The 26,621-nt window shown below is 57.6% G+C and overlaps 2 protein-coding genes across 6 annotated transcripts in view; both read right to left on the reverse strand.

Moving 5' to 3' along the window:
• Positions 1-1,687: 1,687 nt before the first annotated feature.
• Positions 1,688-8,138, reverse strand: CHMP6 (charged multivesicular body protein 6). 2 transcript variants are annotated; one of them, XM_060134570.1, is made up of 8 exons: positions 8,001-8,138; positions 6,450-6,559; positions 6,211-6,298; positions 5,546-5,632; positions 4,688-4,753; positions 4,370-4,450; positions 3,282-3,336; positions 1,688-2,608 (listed from the first exon to the last, which is right to left on the reverse strand). In XM_060134570.1, the coding sequence occupies exons 1-8, from the start codon at positions 8,064-8,066 to the stop codon at positions 2,553-2,555; spliced, it is 609 nt and encodes a 202-aa protein (XP_059990553.1). In that variant the 5' UTR covers positions 8,067-8,138; the 3' UTR covers positions 1,688-2,552. The 2 variants fall into 2 exon arrangements, with proteins under 2 accessions (XP_059990553.1, XP_059990554.1); XM_060134571.1 differs by lacking the exon at positions 8,001-8,138 and adding an exon at positions 6,936-7,002.
• Positions 8,139-20,468: 12,330 nt separating this feature from the next.
• The window catches only part of RPTOR (regulatory associated protein of MTOR complex 1), a 347,492-nt gene continuing 341,339 nt past the window's right edge, over positions 20,469-26,621 (reverse strand). For all 4 annotated transcript variants that reach the window (XM_060133269.1, XM_060133267.1, XM_060133268.1 and 1 more), the window contains 5 exons: positions 26,007-26,134; positions 24,193-24,279; positions 23,209-23,325; positions 22,810-22,939; positions 20,469-22,147 (listed from right to left, as the gene is read on the reverse strand). In XM_060133269.1, coding sequence (XP_059989252.1) covers positions 22,079-22,147; positions 22,810-22,939; positions 23,209-23,325; positions 24,193-24,279; positions 26,007-26,134 — 531 coding nt within the window. In that variant the 3' untranslated portion in view covers positions 20,469-22,078. The remainder of the gene's footprint in view (positions 22,148-22,809; positions 22,940-23,208; positions 23,326-24,192; positions 24,280-26,006; positions 26,135-26,621) is intronic.

Genomic DNA, 26,621 nt, shown 5'->3' on the forward strand with positions numbered 1-26,621 from the left:
CTTTTCTCTACTGTCCCGGTCTATCCCTTCTGGATGCCAGGCTTGCCAGCTTCCCAGGAAGTCCTCTCTGTGGTCAGAAGGCCCCCATGGCTCCCTCTTACACCCCTCTCACCCACCAGGCACAGCTGCTACTAGGCCCTCTGCAGGTGGCTCACTGCGGCCTCTCCTTTTCCTCCAAGCCCCCCACCAGGCCCCCACTGATCTTGGGCAGGATGCCAGCTCTGCTCCCAGATTTTGTACTTAACTGTGACTGGTTTGTGATCGTCATGAGTTCTATGCCCCCCAGATTAGGAGGTCAGGTCAGGCTCACACAGCTGGTATTTTAAGACCGGGGCTCAGCGCTGGGCAGGAAGATGTGAGTCTCATCCTGGCTGCATGGGCTCCCCCTGCCCCAACACACACACAGGGGGCCTATGAGCCAGGTGACCTCCAAGGCCGGAGCCCAGGAGTCAGCTCTAGGTCAGCTGGGTTTCAGAGTACGGCCTCCCTAGGTCCAGGGATGAACTTTTACAAAGAAAAAGGCATGTTGGTTGGTACGTGAAATCTCACTTGTTGACGGCGAGAGGATGAGGCTCCCCTCCCCAACTCTTGGGTTGTTCCACACGAGGGTATCCCTTGCCCAGGTCAGGAGGAGGCTGGTCATGACCTTCCCGTCCTGGGAACGGGTGTATCCCAGGGAGCTGGGCCACACACACCCGTGGGCAGGTTCTCCAAGCGCTCACCAGGGCCGGCGGTTGGTGCCCCACAGCCCACCACACAGCTCCCAGTGGTGAAACCGTTTAAGAGACGAGGCAGGGCACTGCCATGGGCAGCTTCCCAGGCCGCCCCAAGCTCTGGGTCCTGGGAGGCAGAGGGAAAGGGGAGGTGTCCACCCAGCTTGTGGGGTCCGGAGAGGCTGCCCCTCCCTCCCCCGGCCTGGGACCCACTGCTGCAGAGGGACGGGTCACTCACAGGCAGGAGAGGCAGGACCTCCTTCCCCTCCTCAATCACAACTGCCCCTAGGACTGGGGTGGGGCCCAGCAGCCAGAGTGGCGCTGGCAAGGTCGGCTTCTGGCAAAATCCCCCGCATCAGCTGGCACAGAGCCCCCTCCTGGCTGAGGTGCGCATGCACCTGGTAAGGGTGCTTTCACACAAAGCAAGACTGTCCGCTGAAAGCCTGGGTTTCTAGCTCCTCTTGAAGAACTCCAGACCTGGCAACTTGGCCACAGCCCACCATACCCTCTGGGTGGAGGGTGTGGAGGCCCCCCTCAGGTGGGACACCCACTTGTCTGTCCTTGCTGTTGCCTGCTCGCTCCCTGGGGCATCTGGCTTCCTACCTAGACATCAGGACTCCAAACCAGACCCCCACACCCCAGAGGCACCAAACTACACGCCCTCCCAGCCACCAGCCACGGGAGTCACACAAAACCCCTTGAAAAATGAGAAACCACCAGCACCCCTTCTAAGGGAGGTGGGGCCAGAGTACCACCCTGCACCTTGCTGCAGGCAGGTGCCCACAGGTGACTGCCTTCCACCCACAGCCGGGCAGGGCTAGAACCTCACTGGCTCCTGAGGCCCCAGCCCGTGTGGCACTGACCAGCCAGGTGCCAAGTGCCCCGGGAGGGTCAGGGGACTGTGTTCCAGGGACCTGAGGGAGGAACCACACCAACCCGCCCTTCCACGGCCCCCAGTCCACAAGGCAGCAGGCTGTGTGGGTGTCAACTTTAATAGGGGGCTGGCCTGTCTGGGGGGCTAAGAGGGTCCCCCTTGTCTTCCTGTTGGGAGTGAAATCTCAGGGAGATTGTCTAATTCCAAAACGAACCGTGAACTAGGGAAGTCACTTCCATCCTTCCCAGTCTCTACTTGGCTGCTAACAGCTCGAAGCTGGCAGCTCGGGTACCCGCAGCCACACCGGCCGGCTATCCTGGAATGTCCGTCAGCAGGACTGGGCCTCTGTACGGCCCCAGGAGTGATGGGGTGGGCAGACCTCCTAGAGTCATCAAAATCCAGCAGGGACGCACCCCTCCTAGTCCACCACCCACAAACGCCGACGTGGAAGCAGAGAGGTTACCACCCCCAAGTCTACATGGAAACTGGGCACGTCCGGGAGCCAGGCCAAGGGAGGGCCCCCTTAACCAAAGCCCTGCCAGCTAATGGGAGCAGCAGGAAGAAGGGAAAGGGAAGGGTGGGGAGGCCAGGTCTGATGTGCCTTCCACAGAAGACAGGGTGGCGGAGACACTGGCCCGTGGAGCCGCGCGACCTGGGACGGGAGGTGTGACCAGCACCAGGAGCGTTGGGCCTGGCCATGGCCCAGGGGAACCACAGCTGCAGAAGCTGCGTCTGGCTGGAGAGTTTGAATGTTGCCATTTAATCCAGAAACGAGAGCAGGACAGCAGCGCCACGGAAACGCTCCGTAGTCATCCCGATCAGGAGCCCTGTGTGTGCTGTGCTGCTCCGTCAGCTCCCGGCCCACCTGGCCCGGCGCCAGCCTCCTGGGAGCCCGGCCAGGGCCGGACACGCACCCAAACTCTGTGGGCCCCAGTCCTCTGGAATCCCCGTGAGTCCCACACAAGTTACGAGGCTGCCACCACTTCCGCCTGTCGGGGCCTGGCCTTGACGGGGACTTTCTCTGTGGAGGAAACATAGAGATGGCTGTCGCGTACAGAAGACCCCAGAGGCGGGAACTTCCCGAAAAGGACAAGAGGCAGCAAGGAGCCAGGTCAGGGCTTTGCGCTCTGGGAAGAACGGGCACAGCTCTGAGAAAGGCGAGTTACACACAGAAGCCGGGAGGGATGACAAACAGCAGGCACTGGGCACAAGCACTCAGGACGTGCACCCGTAACCCACGGACCCCAGAAAGGAGGCCAAGCAGCAGCAAGGGAGCAGAGAGAACTGAGGAGGAATCGCGGAAGACGAGTCCGGGCGGATAGAGAATTTCTGAAGGCGTGTTATGCGATGCCGCGGGGAAGGTCGTCCCAGGGACGTTTAGTGGACGGCTGGTCCTGGGCTGGACCCAGAAGAGCCTGCACAGCTCAACTGGCCCTTTCCCGACTCTAACTTTGGGATTCGCCTCTCTGAACGGGGTCTGGCTCTTACAAGGTTACCGAAACTGCTCAGAAGCCTGGGCTCAACCCCAGGGCGAGGCCCGCACTCCGCCTGAGCTGGTGCCAGCGAGCACGCCCACCAAGCAGTGGGGTTGGGGCCTGACCCTCACCAGGCAGGAAGGGCAGGGCCCAGAGGCCAGGATATTTTGCTTTGCTCTAGAACGCACGGTTCTCCAAAGGACATAACGAGGAGGGTACCTGGGATCTTTTCAGGAAGGGGCTCTGAAGGAACCTCTGGCAGCTCTATCTGTTCCTGCAAGAAACAGAGGATAAAGGCTGTGAGATACAATCACCTTGTCCTTCTCTTGGAGAGAACAGCATCCTGTTCACTTACGCTCTCAGCGGCATTTACATAGGACACAAATCCTCCAGCACGCAAGCCCAGGGTGCATCCTCCCTGGCTTCTGGCATCTCTGCAACTCATATCACCGGGGGCACAGTGACCACAAAAGGTGGCTGCTTCCAACGGCCCAGAGCCTGAGGGGCTCCCAACCCAAAGTTCCATTCTGAGTCTGAGACAAGGGCTTTGAAACAGGCACCCATGCAGGTCAGGGGTCCCAGTGGCGCCTCTGCCTCAGGTGGTGGTACCTGGGTGCACCTGCTGTTCCAGCGAGTGCTGGTCTACCTCTCGGGCCTTGGGAGGAAGTAGTTCAGCAGGCAGGTGCACACAGGGCCCCCAGGCAGCGAGCAGCAGTGCTAAGGACCTGCTTGCCTGGCCTGGTCTATGGCTGGGGGTGGCAGGCTGGTGGGCACGGTGTGAATTCGGCTTGCTTAGGCAGGGGCCCACAGAGATGGAGACGCCCTCCAACAGGGAGCAAACACAGACTCAGGGCCTGAAGTGATGGCTGGCTGGTTAGAGGCCTCTGGGCCAACACATGGAGGCCCTGTGTGTGACAGCGAGTGACCGGCCACAAGAGGGAAAAAGCCCCCATTTGATCTAAAACCCACACACTGCCCACTGGGGAGGAAAGGGCTGAGGGAGCTAGGAGGGTCGGCATTCCGCTCTGTCCTGGCACCTGGTTCACTCTGAGGCCTGCAACACCTGGGTGGACAACCTGCAAAATGTTCTTTCCAGGCCAGTCCTGCCCTGCAGCCAGCCAGGTGGATGGGGAGAAGGGACCTCAGTTTAGCACAAATGCCAGTTGTTTTAGGGAAGAAAACCAGCTGCAGAACCAGGGCTGTGTGCTCAAGTGAAACCTGACAGTCGCTCGCCGAGGCCAGTGAGCAGAGCCCTCCTGGGGGGGTCCCTACACCTGGGCCTGTGTCAGTGCCAGGGGTCCTGTTACCTGAGTGATTGCGTCCAGCTCCTCCAGGATGGCATCTTCGTCCTCCTGAGTGAAGCTTCCTGCCAACAGCTCATCTATTTGCTGCAAAAGGAGGAGCAGAGGTGAGGAGCATGGCTGGGCTGGGGTGGGGGAAAGGTGGGCTCTTGTGGAGGAAGGAGGCAGCCCCAGCTTAAGGCTCCTCTCACTCGAAAGAAGGAAGGCAGCCCCCACGTGGTGCGGGAAGGCCTGGCCCTCGAGGGTGGCGCAGGACATTCAGCGAGTTGGCCACTGTCCTTGCTGGCTGCCAGATGGCGGGCCCCGTGGTGCGGCAACACCTACCCGCTGGTACTCCACAGCCTCCTGCGTCTCGTCCAGTATCCGCTCCACCTCTTCTATGGACATCACCTGATCGGTTACAAGTTTTTGAGCCTTGTCAGTGAAGCACGTAACAGAACCCCCTACACGAAGGCCACCTGCATTGGCAGGGCGCACGGCCTAGCCCCTCTGTTCCTGTTTAAATGAAGCCACGCCAAGCGGGATATAACACATCTTTGGTTATTTCTGTCCCAGGCAGGGCCCGTCCACAGAGGCATGGAGCTGTCAGACAGTCTTTTCAGAAGCCTCAACTGACCTCCTTGGACTCTTGCTGGCCCTCTGGCACCCAAATCAACCCTAGCGGCAGTCAGAAGTATAACAATTTTTCTCTGGCTGGGTGACTTGATTTCTTTTGGGTTCAAAGCGGCACCTTTGCTTGACTGGTCACCATCACATTGGACAGTCAGAAAGGCAGTGTAACCTCAGCTCTCTGCCCAGCCCCACTGCCATCCACTCATCAGGAATGAGACGGGGTGGGGGCCGGGGCACGCCATCTCTGCGCCTCACCTCTCCTTTCACCATCCACCTCTGTGCTGTTTCTTGAAATGAAGGTGTGTTCACCTCCTCCGGGAAGTCCTCCAGATTAGTTCACCCCCCCCCCACTAAAACCAGACTGTTCCTCTAGTCACTTTAGCATCTCTGGACACGGTACAATTTTTTTTTGTACCACTAGACTGTCACCCTCTCCCATCACCCTCTCCCGGTAGTGACTGGCTTTCCCTCATGCCCAAAGGCCTGCGTGCAGGTGTGGCCTCAGGGACTAACCCTCTCCTTGTTCCACTGGCTGCCCTTCCTCTCTTTCCCCAGTCCTGCAAGACTTACCTGGTGCATCTTATTCAGACACTCATTTCCAAACTGCAGCCCCTCGATCACCTTCATTTCAATCTGGGTGAACTCAATACTCTGGACCTGAGGAAGAAACCCATGTGGTCAGGGGCCCACCTTCTCTGCCGCCTCATGCAGACCCATGGAAGGGAGTTAGGATCACACTATCACTGACAAAGACTGCTGGGCCTCAGAGCAAACTGTCTCTGCCTTCCTCCTCCTTCTATCCTTTCCCGCTGCCCTGACCAACACTTGGGCAGAACTGAGAGGGCGTGGGAGGAACCGCAAAGTAGACTGCTTATAACCAGCAGCTCTGTTAGCAAAAGAGCAGAACTAGAGCTCTGGGTCCTGAAACTGGATCATTTCGGGAGCCTCCTGCAGATCCCAACACCTCTTCAGTCACTGGGGCAGACTCCCCGCCCACTCCACCACCCATAAGCGGCCTAGTCCCCCAGCCACCATCCTGCAAGAGCCAACCTGCTGCAGCCCCTTAAGACGGTCAGGCTCCCATCAAAGATTCTCCTCCACCTCCAGGCCTGACCCATTCCATAGCCGCGGGCTAAGAGGTCCAGGAGAGGAAAATGATAGGTTTCAGTCCTCTGAGGGGACTCTGGTGCCTACATGGTCCATGGCCCACACCCCCCGACCCCTACTAGGCCTACCATGGTCTCCAGGCTGGTGATCTGGTTTTCTGTTTTGTCCAGGAGCTGCTCCCGGTATCGCTTCTTCTTGAGCAGCAGCTTGGCCCGTCTGCAGAGGGAACCCAAGCAGTGACCCAGCAGCCATGGCCATCAGCTGCCCTGGCCTGGCACTGACCAGCCTCCTGGCCTACCCCACCTCTGCTCTAGGCCGATGGGGGACAGAACCCATCTCCCGAAGACCGGCCCCCAGCCCCACTCACTCCTTCCTGCCGTCGCGCAGGAGCTGCCGGGCAATCTCCCGCTCCCGCTCCAGCTGCTGGGTGATCCTCTTCTGGTACTGCTTCAGCTTATCCCGCTGCTGCTTCAGTTGCTGCCGGAAAAGCAGGCCTTGTGTTGACACCAAGCCCCCTCAGGGCACGCTGGACACTCACCGGGCTACCCGGTGTCCAGAAGAGCCAGTACAGAGGTTGCTGGGGTCACTGAAGGGCCCCCCACAGGCCAGGCTGCCCCAACTGTCACCAATGGAAGCACATCCTCTGAAACTGAGTTCTCCATGAGGACAAGTTTGTCCCCCAGCGCAAGTGGGGCACTATCTGGAGACATCCCTGGCTGTCACACTGGGGATGCCACTGGCATCTAGGAGGTGGAGGCCAGGGATGCAGCTCAATATCCTACAAATCTCCCCCACCCCAGACAGAGAGCCAGTCCTAATGTCCTCAGCACCGGGGTGGAGGGCATGCTCTCACCGCCGTCATGGCGCGGCATCGCCATCAGCGAGGAGTGTGAGCGCTGGTCAGGGAGTGTGGCCAGCACCTCCAAGGTGAAGAGACGACGCAGAAGTCGCTGGTGACAGTCACCCGAGTGCCACCATCCCAGCCCAGCCATGGCTGGAGACTGGGGCCTTCCCTCCCAGCTTCACTCCTCTATGGACTTCAGCCATTTGCCATCAGCTCCCCTGCTCTTGACACTTATCACCATACGTGAGTGGACAACAGATGGTGCACTGAGGTGAGAGGTTCACGTGACCGTGCCAATCACCTAGGACCCCAGTGTCCCAAAAAGGATGCAAGGCCATTTTCAAGCCTTAGTCTCTCTTTCCCTATTTTAAGCCATTTACATTTCTTCCAGATTTCATCATTTCAGGTAACGCTACAGTGAGCACCTGCAAGCACAAGGCACTTCTCAGATAGAAGATTATGTCTTCAGGGTCGGTTATGGGGAGTGAGTTAACTGGGTCAAAGGTGTGCACCTCTTTAAAACTCAACATGATGAAAAATTAGCCCCCAGTGTAGACGTGGTCAGTCTGTCTCAAGCGGCCGCTCCCCAGTTCCCTCCACAGCTCCATTCTCTTTAGAGGCCGTCTGCCCCAGCGCAACCCATGGCCGGTGGGTCAGGCTCAGCGACAGCCGCACGTCCTGTCCCTGCTGCCGTGAGAGGCGCCCGCCTTCCCACCCCGTGACCAGCCTGCCCGCTGACAAGGTACAACCAGGAAACAGTGAAACGCGGGCACCGCCTCCCGAGACCCGAGGCACAGCTCAGTCGCCGCACTGGGACCGCCTACACCCGCAGCGACCGGATTCGCTCAGACTCGCTGGGAACCGGACCCGGACACGCTCCCCACCGGGAGCCCACCGCTCACCGCCCCAGACGGGCTCTGGGGCTGCGGCCCCGGCGTGGGGCTGGGCGGCCGGAGGGGCCGAAGCCCGTGGCGAGAGCGGAAACGCAGCCGGTAGCCGCCGTGCCTCGGTTTCCCCGCCCGGCCCAGGTGTCCCCGGCTCGCGTCCACCCGCCTGCGGGGCCCGGCGTCTTACCAGGATGGCCTTGTCCTGCTCCGTGACCCGGCTCTGCTGCTTCTTACGGCCGAACAGGTTGCCCATGGCGGCCGGCGCGGCCCGGCCCGCGCCCCGCCGCCCAGCCCGGTCGGCTCCGCACGTTGCGGCCACCGTAGTTCGGACCCAACCCACCCCCGCTACGGCGGCCGCGCGGGGCCAAGCGCCGCAGAACGCGGAACGCGGCTGTCCGCAGACGGAGGCCCCGCCCCGAGAAGCGGCCGGGGTTCTGGGGCCCTGGATCGCGTGGTTCACGTGCATTTCCAGAATGCCTCACCTGCGCGGACTTCAAGACTAAAAGTTCCATCTCCCACTACGGTGGGACCCTCGCAGGGTGACAGCGTGTACCGTCTCCCGGGCGGTCAGAAATCTTGTTCACAAGTCACTGCGCCGCTGGCTCGGACCACAAAATGCTGCGTTTAGTGATGTTACAACCCTGGGCGTCAGAGTGTCCGCTGAACCGCGCCCTGCGCAGCATGCTGCACCCGCTCTGTCCTTCGGGCCGGTGACTCGTCCCCGGAGGAGCCCACCTTCTGGTTTCGTGGGCCCGGGCAGAAGCCCCTACGGGGCATCGGGGATATAGGGCGGGGCGCCACGTACATCTGCAGCCTTGGCTCCCACCCGTGTGTCCTGGCTGGGGTGGGGGTCATAGGATGGCACCCAGCCCTGTTTGGTCTCCCCAACTGATCCCGCAGCCCAGTCTGCATGGGCCCCGCCACCTTTCTAGCAGCCTAGCAGCTCCTGAGCGGTGGGGTCATGATAAGATGAGGCGTCCCATGGCATGAGTCCAGCGCTCACCCCTTTCTGTGAAATGAACTCCTTGATCAGAAGCAGTGCTGCGAGGACACCACGATGGGGCTCTCAGTCCACAACAGTGCCGCTGGCAGAAGCCCCCTGGGTGAGGGGGGAGGCAAATCTGTATCCAGAGTGTCTGTTCCCGTGAGGACACGTCACTGCGCCCTGAGGGAAGAGTCCTGATTAGCTAATCTGCTGTTTGGCAGCTGGCTGGTCCCACAGGTAATAATGCCATCTGGGGGGCTCAGTGCTCTTGACCCACTGGGCCCTCAGCAGCGGTGGCCAGGTGAGCCTCAGTGAGGGGCAGTCCATGTAACTGAGCCCCGTAGAGCCTCCATCCCTGCCCACATGGTCACTTTGTCCATAGGCCCATTGACCGAGCGCTGGGGGCCTTGGAAAAGCCGTTGGCTCATGTCCAGAGATTGTGCACTGCATCCACCTGGCCATGGAGAGCCTCCTGGGCAGAGGGTGCTCTTTTGTGAGCCTTCCCTGGGACACAAATGTGTTGTGTCCACTCTGAGAAGTCCATCCACATCTCTCCCCCAGACTTCCTGTGACCAATCTTCCAGGTGCTGTTTCTTCCAAGTCCCTGCCCGTTCAGTCAAACCTTAGCAGCTGCCTGTGATTCAATACAGATGTAACTTCTTGCCATCCCTCACTGCACACATACAGGCACGACTCCGAGATACTGAGGGTTCTGATCCAGACCACTGCAATAAAGCAAATATTGCAATATTTCACAGGAATTTCTTGCTCTCCCAGTGCATATAAAAGTTATGTTTTATGCTATACTGTAGTCTATTAAATGTGCAATAGCATTATGTCTGAAAAAAAGATGTACATACCTTTATGTACATACATTAATTTTTTTATACCTTAATTTAAAATGCTTTATTACCCCCAGTCCATCAAGAGAGACATTGGAAGAGAGAAATTGTGTTCTATGGCAGGATCCCCAGGGGCACCTGTCTTGAAATACTCAGAGGTCTTTTTGTATAACTGAATCGCTGAGTTGTCCACCTGAAACTAACACGATATTATAAATCAACTATACTCTTTTTTCCATTTTTTTTATTACATTTGGACCTTTAAGAAACATATACCATCAGTCATACCACTATTCAGTAAAAATCTATTTTAGTTTTTAGAATTAGAAAATAAGACTCAAAAGTATGAAAACCACATGGGCATATATAGTAAGTGCTCAACAAATGTTGGCTTTTATTATTATCAGGTGATCATGGGATTGACTTTCACTAATTTGCTCTTGAGTTATAAGCTGCTGTTGACCCAGGGATAGTTTCTAAGAAGACCAAGTTCCTGCCACTCCAAGGAATATAAGGGAAATACAACTTCCCTTTAGTGCAGTCTACCCCAAAGATGGACTGGATAAAGCCCCAAAGAGCTTTATCCAGACTACTATGTGAGATCCTTCAGGTGATTTTAGATGGTGTGCAGACCTTTTAAATAATGTTCTTTAAAATACTATGTATTTAAGGGGCTTCCCTGGTGGCGCAGTGGTTGAGAGTCTGCCTGCCGATGCAGGGGACACGGGTTCGTGCCCCGGTCTAGGAAGATCCCACATGCCACAGAGTGGCTGGGCCCGTGAGCCATGGCCGCGGAGCCTGTGCGTCCAGAGTCTGTGCTCTGTAACGGGAGAGGCCACAACAGTGAGAGGCCCGCGTACAACAACAACAACAACAACAAAAAAAGAAAATACTATGTATTTAAGAATAAACATAACTGGTAAAATATCTATGTTTAAATATATTTTTATGACAAAAGACAACAGTTTTGCATTTATGCTGATATAAAGTTTCCTTTTAAAATAAATTATTAAAGTGTAATAAGTAAGTTGATTCAGAGAAAGCTGTTAAGTAATCATAGTAGAGGTGGTACCCAGAAACAGTAAAAATTGAGGAGGTGGTATGCAAATGATTGCTCCTTGAGAAGTGCTGTGTGATGAAGCGAACCTGCCTGCTCCCCATTCTGCTACATATGAAAATATTAACACTCATTTTATGCAGTTTACATATATCACACAGTTATAAAATTTTCGTACTGGACAAGACCATGAGATCATCACAGAACAACCCTCCTTGTTTTAGTTAGGTGGATTCTGAGGTCTAGAGATGCTGTGCCTTGATTAAGTGCAGTATGTTCTGGAGGAACTGGGATTTCACCCTGTTAGAGAAAACATTCATATTTTCTGGTGGTCTAGACCCCGAGTAGAAAAGGAATTTAAATTAAGGTATAAAAAATGCTTTATTGGGGCTTCCCTGGTGGCGCAGTGGCTGAGAGTCCACCTGCCGATGCAAGGGACACGGGTTCGTGCCCCAGTCCAGGAGGATCCCACATGCCGCGGAGCGGCTGGGCCCGTGAGCCATCGACGCTGGGCCTGCGCGTCCGGAGCCTGTGCTCTGCAGCGGGAGAGGCCACAGCAGTGAGGCCCGCGTACCGCAAAAAAAAAAAAAAAAAAAAAAAGCTTTATTGCTGGGACTTCCCTGGCAGTCCAGTGGTTAGGACTTTACCTTCCAATGCAGGGGGTGTAGGTTCGATTCCTGGTTGGGGAGCTGGGATCCCTCATGCCTTGCGGCCAAAAAACCAAAACATAAAACAGAAGCAATATTGTAACAAATTCAATAAAGACTTTAAAAATGATTCACATCAAAAAAATCTTTAAAAAAATGCTTTACTGCTTAAAAAAATGCTGAAACAGGGAACTCCCTGGTGGTTCAGTAGTTAGGACTCCATGCTTTCACTGCTGAGGACCCGGGTTCAATCCCTGGTTGGGTAACTAAGATCCCATAAGCTGTGCAGTGCAGCCCAAAAAAAAAAAAAAAAGGGGGGCCAAAACAATTACAATACAGGTGTACCTCGTTTTATTTCACTTAACAGATATTGCATTTTTTAACAATTGAAGGTTCATGACAACCTTGTATTGAGCAAGTCTATTGGCACCATTTTTCCAACAGCATTTGCTCACCTCCTGTCTCTGTGTCATGTTTTGCTAATTCTCACAATATTTCGAACTTTTTCATTATTATATTTGTTATGGTGATCAGTGGTCTTTGATGTTACTACTATGACTCGCTGAAGGCTCAGACGATGGTTAACATTTTTCATTTTATTTTTTTTGAAATTTTTTGCCAATTGGGTCTTTTAAAAAAAATATTTATTTAGGCTGCACCGGGTCTTAGTTGTGGCATGCAGGATCTATTTCCCCCACCAGGGATCGAACTCGGGCCCCCTGCACTGGGAGCGGAGTCCTAACCACTGGACCACCAGGGAAGTCCCTTGGGTTTGCTGCTTTTTCAGTGACCTGCCCACCTTAGCTCTGGGCCTTGACCCACCGGGTTCCCAGGAGAAATCAGGGACCCTGTTTTGATGGCAGCACCTCTACCGTCATGCCTGGCCTGCAGACTTTGGAGGGCTTTTCAAGAACCCGAGGTCCTCACCAAGGGCTTTCTTGGGGCCTCTGTCCAGTGTGTGTGCTTCGGGGCCACGAGGGGCTCAAGGAGCGGGTTGCATCTGATAAATTCATGTCAAGTCCTTGTCTGCCCCAGCCCTTGTAGTCTTTCCTCTGTATTATACCAAGAAATTCCTGGCACCTTAGCTGGGCCATGTTAAGTCCAAGTTTCCAGCAACAAAGGAGCTTCTCACAGACGCAAGCAAACAGTGGGGCCCGAGTCTCAGGTGCCCATACTCTGTCCAGCTCCCTGGGGGTAGGCTGCCACGGGCACCTGTGAGGGACGCCCCCGCAAGACTCTCCAGTGTGAGTCAGCAATATCTTGGTATTCTTGGGGCGTGAAGCAGGTAGCTGCTTCGGTGGGGTCTTCACGAGTGGGGGCGGGACGGCTGCCTCAGACAGGGAGCAGGGTTGCTTCTGCTGGGAGGCAAGGCTCAACGGATTATGGGGGTGTCACGATCAGTCCACTCAGCTCTCTCCATCTGACTCTTTCACACTTAAAGCTCTGACCTGGTGAGGCTGAGAATTCAATTTACATTGTAATCCTACAACCCACAGGATAAAACTTGGGGAATGATCTCCAGACACAACAGTCTTGCTACAAGAAACAAGATTTTCTTTTATAGTAGTCCTACACATTTTCTGCTTTTCTGACTCTACCTTGAACAGAGAATTTAAAGCCCCTTGCTTGTCATTTAAAAAAAAGGAAATCTTCCCAGTGTGGTCAGAAATCACCAGCCCACCCCACAGTCCTGATTTCCCCCAGGGTGTTGCTTTGCAGCTGCTTGGGCTCCCAGAACCTGGCTTTCAGGAAACACTTCCTTCCAGGTCATCACACAAAAGTGTGTGGCTGCAGCATGTCTCCACCACCCGCGTCCAATTTGCCACAGACTGTGTTAGTCTCCCTGCTGCCATGACAAATTACCACGGGCTGGGCCACTCAGACAACAGAAACTTATTGTCTCAGAGTCTGCAGGTTGGAAGTCTGAGATCAAGGTGTCGGCAGGGCCGGCTCCCTCTGAGGCTGTGAGGGGGACTCTGTCCCAGCTTCTCTCCCAGCTTCTGGTGGTTTGCCAGCAAGGCCTGGCATGTGGAAGCATCACCTGGCCTCTGCCTCCATCTTCACGTAGCCTCCTATCTGTGTCCAGATTTCCCCTTTTCATAAGGACTCCAGTCATGTTGGATCAGGGCCGACCTGAATGACTTCCTTTTAACTTGATCACCTCTGTAGAGACCGTCTCCCTAAATAAGGGCATATTCTGAGCTATTGGGGGTTAGGACTCCAACACCTGAATTTTGGGGGGACACAGTTCAGTCCATAACACAATAATGAGATCATCGCTGCGTACAACCAGTTTTGGGTTTCCGTCTTCGAAGGTCTCTGTCCTGGACTGACTTCTGGCACTAACTATGCATCATGGAATCCTCTGTAAACAGGCATCTCTCTGGGAATTTCAAGCAGGAAGATGTTTATTACAGAGATCCAGCCCTTCAAAACCAGGGTTTCAGGAATGAAGGTCAGGGGTCCCATCACTGGATCCTGGGGGCGTGGGAGCTTTCGTAGACTCGAAAGGAAAGGCTCGGCACAGTGACCCCCTGCCTCACAACCACACCTGCCAAGGCCCCAGCTGGCCGCCCCTACACCTCTTCCACCACCCACAGCTCAGATGGAACACTTAGTACCAGAGGAAATTAACCTGGAATCCTGATGGGAGGCCTTCCAGGGAAGGTACAACGGGATGGCCCTTACCTGACTCGCAGACTGGGGCAAGCAGGCAGAGTGCAAGTGCGGCCGCGCGGGCCGGTTTGCTCACAGGTGTAGCTGACAGGGCCTTGCGGGCCGGGGTGGCGGGCCAAGGAGCACATGGCAGGACTTGAACCTCCACCAACTGAGGCCGCCTTGGGTGACCAGCGCGGGAGGCCATCCGGGATCTCCTGCCCCTCATCGTTCCTCGGCCTTCATCCTCCATCCACCTTCTCTGCCCACCTCTCAGCCTCCGCTGGTTGCCCACCTTCCCAGGCCTCCAGGTTTCACTCCCAGACAAGGGCTCTGATTGGTTCTCTCCAGGCCAATCAGCTGTGGCCTTGCGGGCGTCATGCCTTCACCTCAGCCAATCCGCAGATGGGTGGGCGGGTGCTCGCGGGCAGAGAGGAGGGAATTTCCTCCAAAATAGGCGCTCTTCGAGGCCACGAAACGCCAGCGATTCTGGGACAAGCCCAACATGAGAATGTTGGTCATGCCGATGCCTGGTCGGGCCAGGACACCCCAGGGAGGACGAGCTGGGGGGCTGGCCGGGGGTGAACGTGCAGCATGTTAAAAACTGTCAGGGTCCTGGTCAGGGGTCCCCAGGGTCAGGGGTCCTGGGGGGTCAGACTAAGGAGGTGGTGGGTGACAGCAACAGAGAACGCGGGGTGAGCCAAGGAATCTTTTGGAAGAAGTCGGAAGAATCCAGGCCAAGTCCCAGACATTGGGTATGAGCCCAGGAAATAGTGCTGAAGACACAGATGAGGTGTTGGCGGGACCAGCTGCATGGACGCTACGTGGGCACAGAGGATGGGGCAGCCCCGGGTGCGGGCCGGTGGGAGTTCCCAGGTGGGCGTCCTGGGAGGGGGGACGTCCTGGGGAAGGGCGGAGCTCAGAGAGGCCGCGGGGAGAGGGGCTGCAGGGGAAGGCCCTGCCTGCTGGTGACCCTCGAGGGACCCATGAGTGGGGACGCTGGGCCGCAGCGGGTCAAGGGTTGAGACACATCTTTTGGGGGCTTGAGAGCAGAAGAAACGCGGGGCCTCGGGGAGGGGTGCAGGGCCGCAGGGGCGTCCACCTTCCTTCCTGGAAGTGTAGCGCAGGACGCTCAGCCGGGCTGCGGGAGGGCAAAGGCTAGCCCCGCAGCGGCCACGCGGTGGCGCTGCAGGACAGCCGGGCGGCCGCGGGACAACACCAGGGCCTGGGATGTGGGCCGGCTCCCCGCAAGGCGGTACGGATACCCGTCCCCCAGCACTCCGCATCCCAGCACTGGGCACCTCAGCACTCCCACACCTAGAACCCCGCACCTCGCACCCCACACCGGGCACCCACCCCCGGACACAGGCCATCTGATACCCCAGCACCTGGCACTCCTCACCTCGGCATCTCGGACACTGTGCCCCGTGGGGAGAGCACCCCACATCCCAGCACCCTGCACCTGTCCCAACACACCAGCCACCTGGCACCCCAGCATCTGGCATCCCACACCCAGCATCGTAGCGCCCTGGCATCCCTGCACTACAGCACCCAGCACCAAGAGGCAGCGACCCCTGCAGGCCTTTCAGGAAGGTGGGTCCAAGAAGAACAGATGGGGTTGGGGGAGGATCTGCCATGGGTCTGCCCTAGCTGGGAGAAGCTGGGAGAAGCCACGTCCTTTGAGGTGTTCTGCAGATACTGAAACCCCCACCAGGTGGAAGAAGTTAACTGTATGCTGCCCACAAGCATGGAGACCCCAGAACGAACGATTGGAACCAGAAGGTTGATGATGTTTACTCCCAATTACCTCACCTCCAACCAATCAGAAGAATGTTCACGTGCTGATCACCCCCTGCCCCCCCCACCCCCGCCCCGTCTTTAAAAACGTTTCCCTGAAAGCCTTCAGGGAGTTTGGGCCTTTTAAGCACTAGCTGTCTGGACTCCTTGCTTAGTGCCTACAATCAGTGCTGCGCTCCTTCACCACAACCTGGTGTCAATAGACTGGCTTTACTGTGTGTGGGCAACAGAGCCAAGTTTAGTTCCATAACACATCTTCTTTGGAGAAATGTCTGTTCAAGTCCTTTGCCCAGTTTTGAATTGAGTTGTTTGTTTTTCAGTTGGTGAGTTGTGAGAGCTCTTTATGCGTTCTGGATATTAAACCCTTATCAGATATATGATTTGCAAATATTTTCTCTGTAGGTTATTTTCTTTCACATTCTTTTTTTTTTCACATTCTTGATGCATGAAATTGTTACACTTATATGAAGTCCAGTTTATCTGGTTTTTGTGTTGTGCTTCTGGTGTAAAATCTAAGAATCCATTGCCAAACCCAAGGTCATGAAAATTTACCCCCATGTTTTTTTCTTAGGAGTTTTATAGTTTTAGCTCCTATATTTACGTCATTGATCCATTGTGAGTTAGTTTTCGAATATGGTGTGAGGTAAGGGCCCACCTTTTGTGTGTGAATATTCAGTTGTCCCAGCACCATTTATTAAAGGACTATTCTTTCCCCAGTGAATGGCTTTGTCACCCTTTTTGAGAACCAGTTGCCTGTAGGGAACTCCACGTGGTTCTGCCTGGGCTTTGGTGATGCTCGTTGCTGGCGGCTGCCACCTTCCCTGTGGAACTAGGGCTGCTGTCTAGTGTGGCCGGGCTCTCTCACAGCACAGCCCCCAGGCCACTGCTCCTGCAGGGCAGGGCATAGTGGGTGCTGGTGACAAGCTCTGGACCGGGCCCCTCCCTCCTCACCCCAGTCCCTCCCCCGCAGTTGGGGGGGGGCCTCTCTGGGAGCTCCCCTGTCTTGTCTCCTGTGTGGAGAGGCACTGGGCAGGCTCTGCTGGACCAGACCCTGTGCCCCCCGGGTGTCTGCCCCACACTCAGGCAGTGGCTTGTCCCCTCAGCTCCTCTTTCATGGCCTCTCCTCCTTCACACAGCAGCAACGTCTGGGTCGGTGTATCGGATGCCTCACCCGGATTTCTGATCCTCAGCCACTTGTCCCAGCTGCACACTTTCAGGCCGTGTGGACGTGGGGCTGCGGCTTCCTGTGCTGGCCCCTGGCTCCCTCCCTGCACATCAGCCCTGGGGACCAGGGGGGCTGGCGGGTGGGTGGGTGTCTCAGGATGTGCCTGCTGGCTGGGGAGAGGGGTGGGGACATGAAGCCCACCTCCCACCATCGGAAAAAGTCCCGGCCCCACCAGGTGGAGGCAAAGGAGACCTTTGCTCCAAGACGCAGATCCAGGGGCTGCAATCAACCTGCCAGAGTGTCTCTTCCACCTGATGCTGCTGAGGAGAAATTGGTGGAAACCAACTAGCTCAGGGGCTGACAACAGCCCAATTCGATCTCTCCCCGAAGCCCCATCCTGACCCTCGAGGCCGGGCCACCTGCTGGGACCACAGGGCTTGGGAGGGGTCTCTGCTCTCCCCACCCAGCCTGGGTCTCCCACATCCTCCCCCACTTGCTTCTGGTCCTATGAGACTCGGCCTCAGAGCCACCTTGTCCGTGCCTGCACCCCATGCTTTTGCCAGAGTCCCTGTCCCCACCCACCAAGCGCCACTGTCCCCCCTGTCCAGCACATGGCAGGGGCTGTGCTGAATTGGCCCCTCCAGACGGGGCGCTGGGGCAGGGCTGCAGGGAGTTAGGGGGGTTCAGACTTCAGCCTGAGTTTAGAGGACACAACTGGGCACATACCAGCTGCCATCCTCTCTCTGGTCCCCCTCTTCCTTCACCTGTTCTGGTCGTACCCCATCTTCACCTGCCCCAGGCTGTGAGGCACTGGCCACTTTTTGGGGCACATGGGCCTCCAACGAGCTTGTGCAACTGAACCTGAGAAACAGAACAAACTTGAGAGGTCAACCCCTCTGACCCCTTCCCAGAGGAGCACCTGCAGAAATTCCAGGAACAAGATAGTGGCCGGCCAGCCTCATGGCACCCCCAGCCCTTGTCTGTAATCACCTTCTCCCAAACTCCCTCTGCCGGCCCCACATCCTGAGACTGGAATCACCACCGCCCGCCTGCACGCGCATGTGTGTCTGCGTGTCGGCCGTGGGGAACACGTCTTTGCCGGGAATTCTTGGCCCCTCCTGTGTGTGGAAGCACAGCGTCAGCACCGGCAGGAGGACCAGGCTGTGGCCACGTCTCAGGTGGTCCTGTGCCGAAAGCTGCTGAGCCAGGAGGGACCTTCCTGGTTCCAAGTGACCCACAGAGCAGAGCCTTGCTGAGCTGGATGACCTCATGAGACGCCACTTCCCTGCCCACTCTCTCCTCGGCTGGATGGCTGTCTCTGCACAGCTGCCCCATACAGTCGTCCCTAGCTCCTGGCCTGCAGGCCGACACTGGTCATTTGGTGCAGCTGGGCTCTCTTTTCTGGCCCTTCACCGCGGCTGTGCGGCCGAGTGGAGGGTGTGGGCCTGGGCCTGGCCTGGCGCCCTCCTGTGGTAGCTCCTTCCACGTGCCCATCTTTCATTTTTATGAGCACTTGATTTGTACTCAAGTGCTGGTGACAGAATAACTGATGCTAATGGGAAAAATATTACTCTCTCCACTGAAGCGTGTCGGGTGCAGCTGAGTAAATGCTGGGTATCCTTCTTGTTTAAAACAAACCATAATTTAATTCAGGAGTTCCAGCTGCTCAGACCCTGGGTTTCTATGGCAACAGCTCCCCTCCCCACCTTGGAGCAGGCGCTGTGCTGGGGAATCCACCCACTTCCCGGCAGCCTCCCTCATGCGCCAGGCCTGGGGGCCTCCCCAGGGATGTGGGGGCAGCTGGCCCTGCACGGATGGCTCTGGAGAGCAGGGGCCATGGCCTGATGCCCTTTTCCCAGTCCTCTCCTGGCACTGAGAACAGGGATTGACGTCTTCCTTCCCATCTCAGAGTCCATCCACCTCCTCTTGGCCAGCCCCCGCCCCTCGGCCTTTGGGGGCTCTGCTTGGTGGGGGACTTGTAGACAGAGAGAGTGGTCAGCAGAATGAAGTCTCCCAAAGGGGCCCACATCCTAATCCTGGGAGCTGGGACCTTGTTAGGTCACGTGACAAAAGGGATTAAGGTTGCCAATCGGTGACTCGTGTGGGGAGAGTCGTGGATTATCCTGTGGGGCCATGTCATCACAGAGTCCTTGAAAGAGTGAGGGGGCAGAGTCTGAGTCAGAGTGATGCCCTATGAGAAAGACTTCACCAGCACCGCCGGCTCTGAAGGAGGAGGAAGGGGCCACAAGCCAAGGGATGAGGGCAGATTCTAGAAGCTGGAAAAGGGGGAAGAGGGATTCTCCTCTGGAAGCTGCGGAAGGAACCTTGCTGACTCCTGGTTTTAGGTCCAGCGTGGGGCTCTCCAGGATCGGGAGGGTAAGTCTGTCCTGGCTAACACGTTTGGAGTGATTTACTACAGCAGTCATGGGGGCTGACATGGGGGCTTCACTGGTCTGGGACCAGGGGCCGGGTGGCCCGCCTCCTTCCCAAGTCCTGGCCCCTTTCTTCCCCCTGTGCCCCCGGCAACTCAGTCCCTTGTCACAGCCTACCTGGTCTCCCCTGGGGCCCGCCCCTTGCCCTTGGTCAGGTCGGCCCCGTCTAGCCCAGTGAACCCCGTTCACTTCCGGTCGCCCCTTCAGCCCCACTGTACATGGCTGGTACCCGATGCCACCTGCCTCCCCGCCCACCACAACCCCTTTGCAGAGCGAAGGTCTTTCTCCGGGCCTTGAGGTCAGGATGCCTGGCTGGGATGCAGGTTCCTGCCACCACCCAATGGGTGTGGCTTTGGGTGAGTTACTTAACGCCTGGGCCCCATTTCCTGTCACGGGGGCAGCAAGAGCCGGTGCCCAAGCCGTCTCCAGTGGGACCCACATCTCAGTGGGACCCCTGAGATGTGAGGTGTGCTTGAGGGGCTGGGACCCCACGGGCCTGTTGACCGCATCTGTGGGAACATCCCCACCCAACCTCAGGAAGTGTCTAGGGATGGCAAGGCCTGCGGAGCCACAGGGTCCCGTCTAGAATCAGGAGCCATTTGGAGCAGGGGGGCCCTGCAGGAGATGACGTTCCAGCCCCCAAAGGGGGGACGACCCTGGACCACCAGGTGGGCCTGAGGAGTCACGCGCTGACAGTGGAAGACCTTTTAGGCTGGGGTCAGAGGGGATGCTGGCTGAGGGTGGAGTTGCGGTCCCCGAGCCATGGGATGGGCGTGGGAAGGCAGATGCCCAGAATAGAGCGGACGCAGCCTCCTGGCCTCTAAGTGCAGGTGGTAAATAAAAGAGACACAAGAAGTGGCAGCAGGAGTCCCTCTGGGAGCCTGGGCTCACAGGTAGAGTGGGGTGACCCCACATTTAAAAGGCACCCCAAGTGCCTTTTCTTGGACCAACTGTCCAAGCCACAGGGCTGGGGCTGTGCCTAAGGGGAACGAGGGCCGAGAACCACCTGCTTGGTGCCTGGAGTCCCCGAGGGCACAGAGGACTTGCCTTAAAAGACAGAGCCTCCAGCCAACCCTCTGCATATTTATCTTTTATTAACAGTTTATCGCTCTTACTCTCGTATTACAATTCCATGTTTCATCAAAGTCTTTCAATTCTCATTTTGGTAAAATAAATAGAGATAAATGAACCCTTAGGTCACACTCTCTCGAGACTCTGTAACTTCATGATTGAATTTTCGCATCAGACCTGTGAAGACAGCCCCTCTGCGGGGCCTCTGCACTTGGCCAGGGGATGGTTTTGTCTCAAAACAAACAGAACCGCATATGAGCTCAAAATCTGGAGTGGAACCGCTCCGTGAATTGGCTGTGGGTAGTCAACTCTGCATCTGTGGGTGGAGCTCAGCTTCTGGAAGGTTCCCAAGTCGCCGTCTGGAGCGCCGGGTGGAGGTGACCGGCTGTGTGCGGGGGAGCTGAGCTTTCTGCGGTATCCCCGACCCCACGCTGCTCGCTTGCCCAGAACATGGCGGACGCTGTCCTGGAACTTTCTCAGGGGAGCAGGCATGGCCTATGGGCTGCAGAAGGGCTGTTCCCCTTGCCCAGCCCTGCGCCCCGCCAAGCCCACCCACATCCACAGCATGGCTCTCCCTCACATTCTCACTATTATTGGCCTCTTATTGGCAGAAGTAGCTAAGCCAGCTCATCCCTCTATTTCTGAATAATCCTGATTCCCAAGGAAAATGGAAAAAATGCTTTTCAAAATATCATTGTGGCTGCGTCTCGTGTTCCAGGTGTGGCTGCTCAGCGCGCCGTCCCAGACGCGTGTGCATGGACATATGTGAAGCTGCTGCCCTCCCGGGAGCTCTCCCGTGTCCCTCGCAAGCATGAGCTGCACCCCTTTGTGTGGGGACAGAGGGCTGGGGTGGCACCGTTCACCCCGATACTCTTGGGGCTTGGTGGCCCCTCCATGTGTGCTCGTGTGATGCGTGTGGGGTGCAGGTGGGGAGGCCACGGTTCCCACACCTGCTGGGGAAGAGCAGCACTTGAGAGAAACAAGCTCTGTGGCCCACGGGACCTGTCTCTCCTTCCAAACCAGGGCCCCTCTTGCTGACAGACCTGCAGCAAGAACAGCTGACACTCAGACGGAAGTCCTGCCTGAGGGGAGGGTGGCTGTGTGGGGAGGGGCACGCTCGGCCTCGCCGTTTGGCCGGATGGGCCCGGGGTGAGGACCCAGTGGGTGGCAGGCCGCCTCCATCTGTCCTTCACTCCATCTCAAGCTCATCCAGTGCGCTCAGACCATCCCCAGGAGGACTTCCGGGGGTGGGGGGGAGGGGGCACGGCGCGCAGCCCCGGGAGGCTGGCTTCCGTCTGGAGCCTTTGTGGACTAATGCATCACTCGGAAAACAAAACAAGTGTTTCCCCCTTAAAAACCTCAGAAGAAAACAGGACGGGAAGGGGACTGGGATGTACAGCTACTGTGTCCTCAGGCCAGGAGCTGTGTTTCATCAGAGCAGCAACCATCACACCGAGGACTCCAGCAGAGCCCCCTTCTCTGGGCTCCTGGGCGTGACAGCGAAGACAGACAGACAGTGCGGGCCCTCTCGAGCCCTCAGCAGCCAGGTCAGGCAGGTGCTCAGGGCAGTGCGGTGGGTCCACTATGTACATGGCGGCCTGTGGGGAGGGGCCGCTATCTGACGCGCTTCTCCACCGAGTACACGGAGATGTAGTAGTCGTTGCTGCCCACGGCCAGGTGAGGCTGCAGGAGGGAGCAGAGAGCAGGCAGTGAGCATCCAGGGGGGTGCCGGCTGGGCCTTGATACCCCAACTCCGCCCACGAGGCAGGCGCGGGAACGAGGGCCCATCGGCTGCGGCTTCTGCAGAGATGCATCATCTCCTCCCTGTCACAGGGAATCCGCACACTCCCCATGCCTCCCACACTTGTTTTTTCAGGATGGCCTCCCAGGGACAGCTCTGGGAGACTGATGTCGTGCGTTTAGGCAGAGAGCCACACGCCGGGCTCCCAGGGAGCCTCACGCTGCACGAAGGCAGGTTGGCAGAATCCTAATTTAAAACACAGCAGCCCCCAACCACACGGCCGACTGTAACGAAGGATGGAGCTGTCAGCCGGGTCACAGGGGTCTGGGCTGCTCCTACCCCAGTGGGCTTTACAGGGGGAGGTTTCTCCAGGACTGGGGTCTGTGTAGGGGCCGAAGGGGTCAGAAAGGGCGGGGCTACTTCACATCTGCTTTGATTGACAGGGAATTTGGTGCTGCTTCTACAGTGAGTGCAGTCTGGGGGCTACGGCCCCTGGAGACCCTGGGCCACACTGTGGTGTGGGGAGGGGCCTGGCTGCAGCACCCCTCCTGCTGCTGCTGCTAGCCTCCCGCCCGCCCTCCTCGCCTCCCGCGGGGACACAGACCCAGTGCGGGTGGAAAGCCAGGCAGCTGATGGCGCCGACTCGCTGGCCCATGAAGCCGTCGTAGTACTTGATGTGGTTGATCAGATCTCCGCTGCCATTGTAGATGGCGGTGAACTGGTTCATGGAGCCACTGCACACGAGAAGGCCTGGCAGTCAGCGTGGGGAGGCGGGCGTGTCCACAAGGAGATGGGGCTCCTCTCTGGTCACCCCCACGAGAGGACTTGGGCCTCAAGGGCCGGGAGGCCAGGCAGGTGAGGAGCAGCAAAGGGGCCGCACACTCAGTCCCTCCACCCAGCTCTCCTCCACAGGTGTGGGGGCGGGCAGTAGTGCCTGCTGTTTACACAGGGCCCTGGGAGTTGGTCAGGCAGGGCGGGGAGAGAGAAGAGGGCCGGCACCTACCACGCGATCAGGTTTGCCTGGGGGTGGATGTCAAGGGCCGTCAGCCCCTTAATGATCTGCAGGACGTTCACGGACTCCGGCATCCGAGGGTCGAAGAAGCGCACGTCCCCGTTGACGCTGCCAAGAGGGTGTTGTGGTGACGCTGGGCGGGCCTACCGGCCCCAGGACGGGCCATGTGTGGTCAGGGGCCGTCCACACGTGCAGCTCAAGGCCATGGTTCCCTGGACCCTCAGAGTGTCCAGGGAGGCCCCTGGATGGCACATGGACCCACCCCACCGACCCTGGCAGCCAGGCCTGCCGCCGAGCCCCTTGGACCCCTCCCCAGAGCCAGAAAGGGCCCAGCTGCCGAGGCACGAAGCAGCGGTGAGCAAAGACACAGGGGAGGCTGTGAGTTATTCATTTCCGGCCAGAGATTAGATTTTGTGCAGCTGGGGATGCGGCGACGGGCGGGAGGTGAGGACAGTTGGCCACCTCTTCCCTGCCCTGGGCCTGGCGGACATCGTTTTGAGAGCTATGTTCTGTTTTCACGTTACAAACAAGGGAAGAGCATCTCTTTGAAGAAATGGTGGCTTTGTGACAGTAAATTCATTTTCTGTCCCTTTAATGGGCAAATAAATATGCGCTGCTCTCAGCACAGGATCTACCGGCAGCAGGAATGGACTTATGGGCAGACAACGGGTCCGCACAGTGATACTGGCACAGGCCAGGCAGATGCCGCTGTTGCGGGGAGGCTTTCGCAGCTGCCCTGCCACCCCGTCCCCTGCCGCTGCAAGTCACCCACAGGCAAAGTTCTCCAGTGGGAGGACCTGCTGTCCCCACCCTTGTGCCGGCTCTGACCTTTCTGGCCTGTCCCAGAGCAGAAGTTAATTACGACCCTGAAATGCCATCATTTCCCAGCTGTTTAAATACCAAGGACATATTTTAGATGGAGGGAAAATAATGTTTTTACAGCAAAATGTCTCATGAATATTCCATGCTCATTACCTGACGCTCATGATGTGGCCCTCAGGGTGCTTCTGGAGGTAGGCCTTCACCACCCAGGCCGTGTGCTCCCGGTATGTCATGACGCGGCTGGAGGGGAGGAAGGTGGGGTCAGGGCCCGGTGACAACTGTGGGTGTCCCTGATGCTCCGAGGCATCAGGATGGGAGGCAGGGTGGACTTCGTTTTGAGCAGAGGGAACAGAGCATTTATTTAAAGCGTCCGGGGTCCGCCGGTGCTGCGAGGTCTGCCCTCACCCTCTTGTGTTCACTGTGACTGAACCCCCCAGGTACGCCCCTCCCTGGGGGCCTCCCAAACACCTTGGGCCACGCTGGGACCTCCGGAGGCAGGGTGGCTGTCATGCCCTCCCGGGGCCTGGGCACCGCCAGCCCCCCTACCAGGACTTCACACTGGCATCTCCCTGTGGGTTTGAGGGTCAAGACCAAGAACCCCAGACTCTAAGGCTGTCGAAATGGAGGGACACAGGGGCTTTCCTGGAGGCCTGGTGAGGGTCTTTGACAGGGAGTACGGGACTGGGATGCGTGTGCTGGGGAGGTGGGGGCAGAGTGTGACATCTGGGAAGGCATCCAGGACTCAGGTCACACCCAGCACACATAAGTCTCGGTGCCTGGGGATGCACAGGAGACCCCACGTCTCTGTCCTCAGACCTTGGGCCGAAGAGGGGGCTCTGGAGACCCCAGCCCCTCCCTCACGGCCGTTCTGTGACCCTCAGGTCTTCTTGGGTTGGTTTGCCAGTTAACTGCCTGCCTAGAGAGGCTTCTTAAAATAACAGTTTGACTGAGATTTGATTCACATACTGTAAGACTCTCCCTTTAAAAGCACATATTCAGTGACTTTCGCACATCCTTACAGCTATGCGCCCATCACACATCTAATTTTAGAACATTTTCATCACCCCAAAAAGAAACCCTGCTCCCCCACCTCCACGATGGCTGCTTTTGGTGGGTAGTGTGGGCTTTCAGTGGGCACCCTCCCATAGAGACCCGCAGGGAACATGCAAGCCAGGGGCTGCCTGGGCCCACTCACCATCCAAGCCTCAGGCCCAAATTCCCGCCACAGTCTGGCTGACGCCTCTGCTGCCTGCCTGAGTCCTGCACTGACTCCCCCGACTGCTCCTGGCCCTGCAACCTCACAGCTGCACTCTCTTCCGGCTGGGGTCACTGATGGTGCTCGCCTGCTCTCAGGCCCAGCTCAGTCCTGTCCCCTCGTCCCCTCCCACGAGGGCTCCTTTAGCTCCTGTGGCTGCACATGGGCCCACCTGCTGCTTCCCATTCAAAGGCCAGGCCTGTTTTCAGGGACAAGGTGGGTGTTCAGTAAACATCACCCGGGAGCCCGCGACGGCTGGGCCTGGGTTCTAGCGTTGCTCTGCCATTTACCATCCGTGTGTGACTGGCGTCTGGACCTCCACGCTCACCGGCTCACACAGGGCACGGCGCTGGGCCCCACCTGGGCCTCAGCCCAGGGCTGAGGGGCAGTGCCCAGAAAAGCCGTGACAATGCATGTGGCCCAGCGCTGCACAGCACCCACGCGTGTCCCTGACGCCATCTTCTTGGCTATTCTTGAGTTCAACCCGGGAGGCGGTAGCCTTCTCTATGTTCAGGTGGGAATGGAGCCCAGGAGGGCAGCGCCTTGCTGGGACCCCCCGACCCCCAAACCTGTGTTCCAAACAGCCCATCCACGGCTGGTGGGAAGCCGTGCTCCTCCACACGCTGGGGGATGTGGCTCTGCGGGGAGTGCCCAGCTGGCTCTGGGGGCTGGCTCTGTCTGGCAGAGGGAGGGGAAGGCGTAGCCCAATTACCATTCGCTGAGCGCCATCCTCCTGTCGTAGACGCGGATGGAGCCGTCGCCGAGCCCAGCCACGATGAGGGAGCGGTGGGAGTCGCAGGACAGGCTCGTCACGCAGCTGTCGGCGCCTGTGGGGATGTCCTAGGGCCGACACAGACCCCGTGAGGCACCCTGGCATCAGGCCCCCCACCCCACCCCCACTAGCTGCTGGATCCCTTTTACAGCCACCGTGGGTGCGTTTGTCACCCTGGCGTGGAGCTGCTGCCTTTCTCTCCACCGGGGAAGCTGTCAAGGCCTGAGGAGCTGGGCCCCAGAGGGAGTCAGGCTCCATCTGCTTTAGTGACAGCCCGGGCACCCGAGGCCCGCAGCCAGGAAGGCAGGGCAGCAAACACCTCTGCGCCCATTAAACTTTCCAAAGTCTCCCTCTCTCTTAAGAAGGAAGACGAAACATATATCGGCAGGAGGAATCGTCGTCGGCTCCCTCTTAAAACTCCTAATTAGTTCAGGGAAGGGTCTAGGGGGAGTCCTGCCGCCCATAAACCATCTCCTCGCCTCTCCTCCTGGCAGCTGTAAACGCTGGAGAAGGGAAGGAGGCGTGATAAATGCGCGGCAGGAAAGAGCAGGAAAC

Source organism: Lagenorhynchus albirostris, chromosome 20 (assembly GCF_949774975.1).
Source record: "Lagenorhynchus albirostris chromosome 20, mLagAlb1.1, whole genome shotgun sequence".
Taxonomy (NCBI): domain Eukaryota; kingdom Metazoa; phylum Chordata; class Mammalia; order Artiodactyla; family Delphinidae; genus Lagenorhynchus; species Lagenorhynchus albirostris.

Excerpts from the sequence above, each read along its gene's own strand:
- CHMP6 (XM_060134570.1), bottom strand. The coding sequence starts at position 8,066 with ATGGGCAACCTGTTCGGCCGTAAGAAGCAGCAGAGCCGGGTCACGGAG. Across the intron at positions 5,633-6,210 it reads TCACCAGCCTGGAGACCATG|GTCCAGAGTATTGAGTTCAC; the intron begins GTAGGCCTAGTA and ends TTTCTTCCTCAG. Across the intron at positions 4,451-4,687 it reads AGGCTGTGGAGTACCAGCGG|CAAATAGATGAGCTGTTGGC; the intron begins GTAGGTGTTGCC and ends CTCCTTTTGCAG.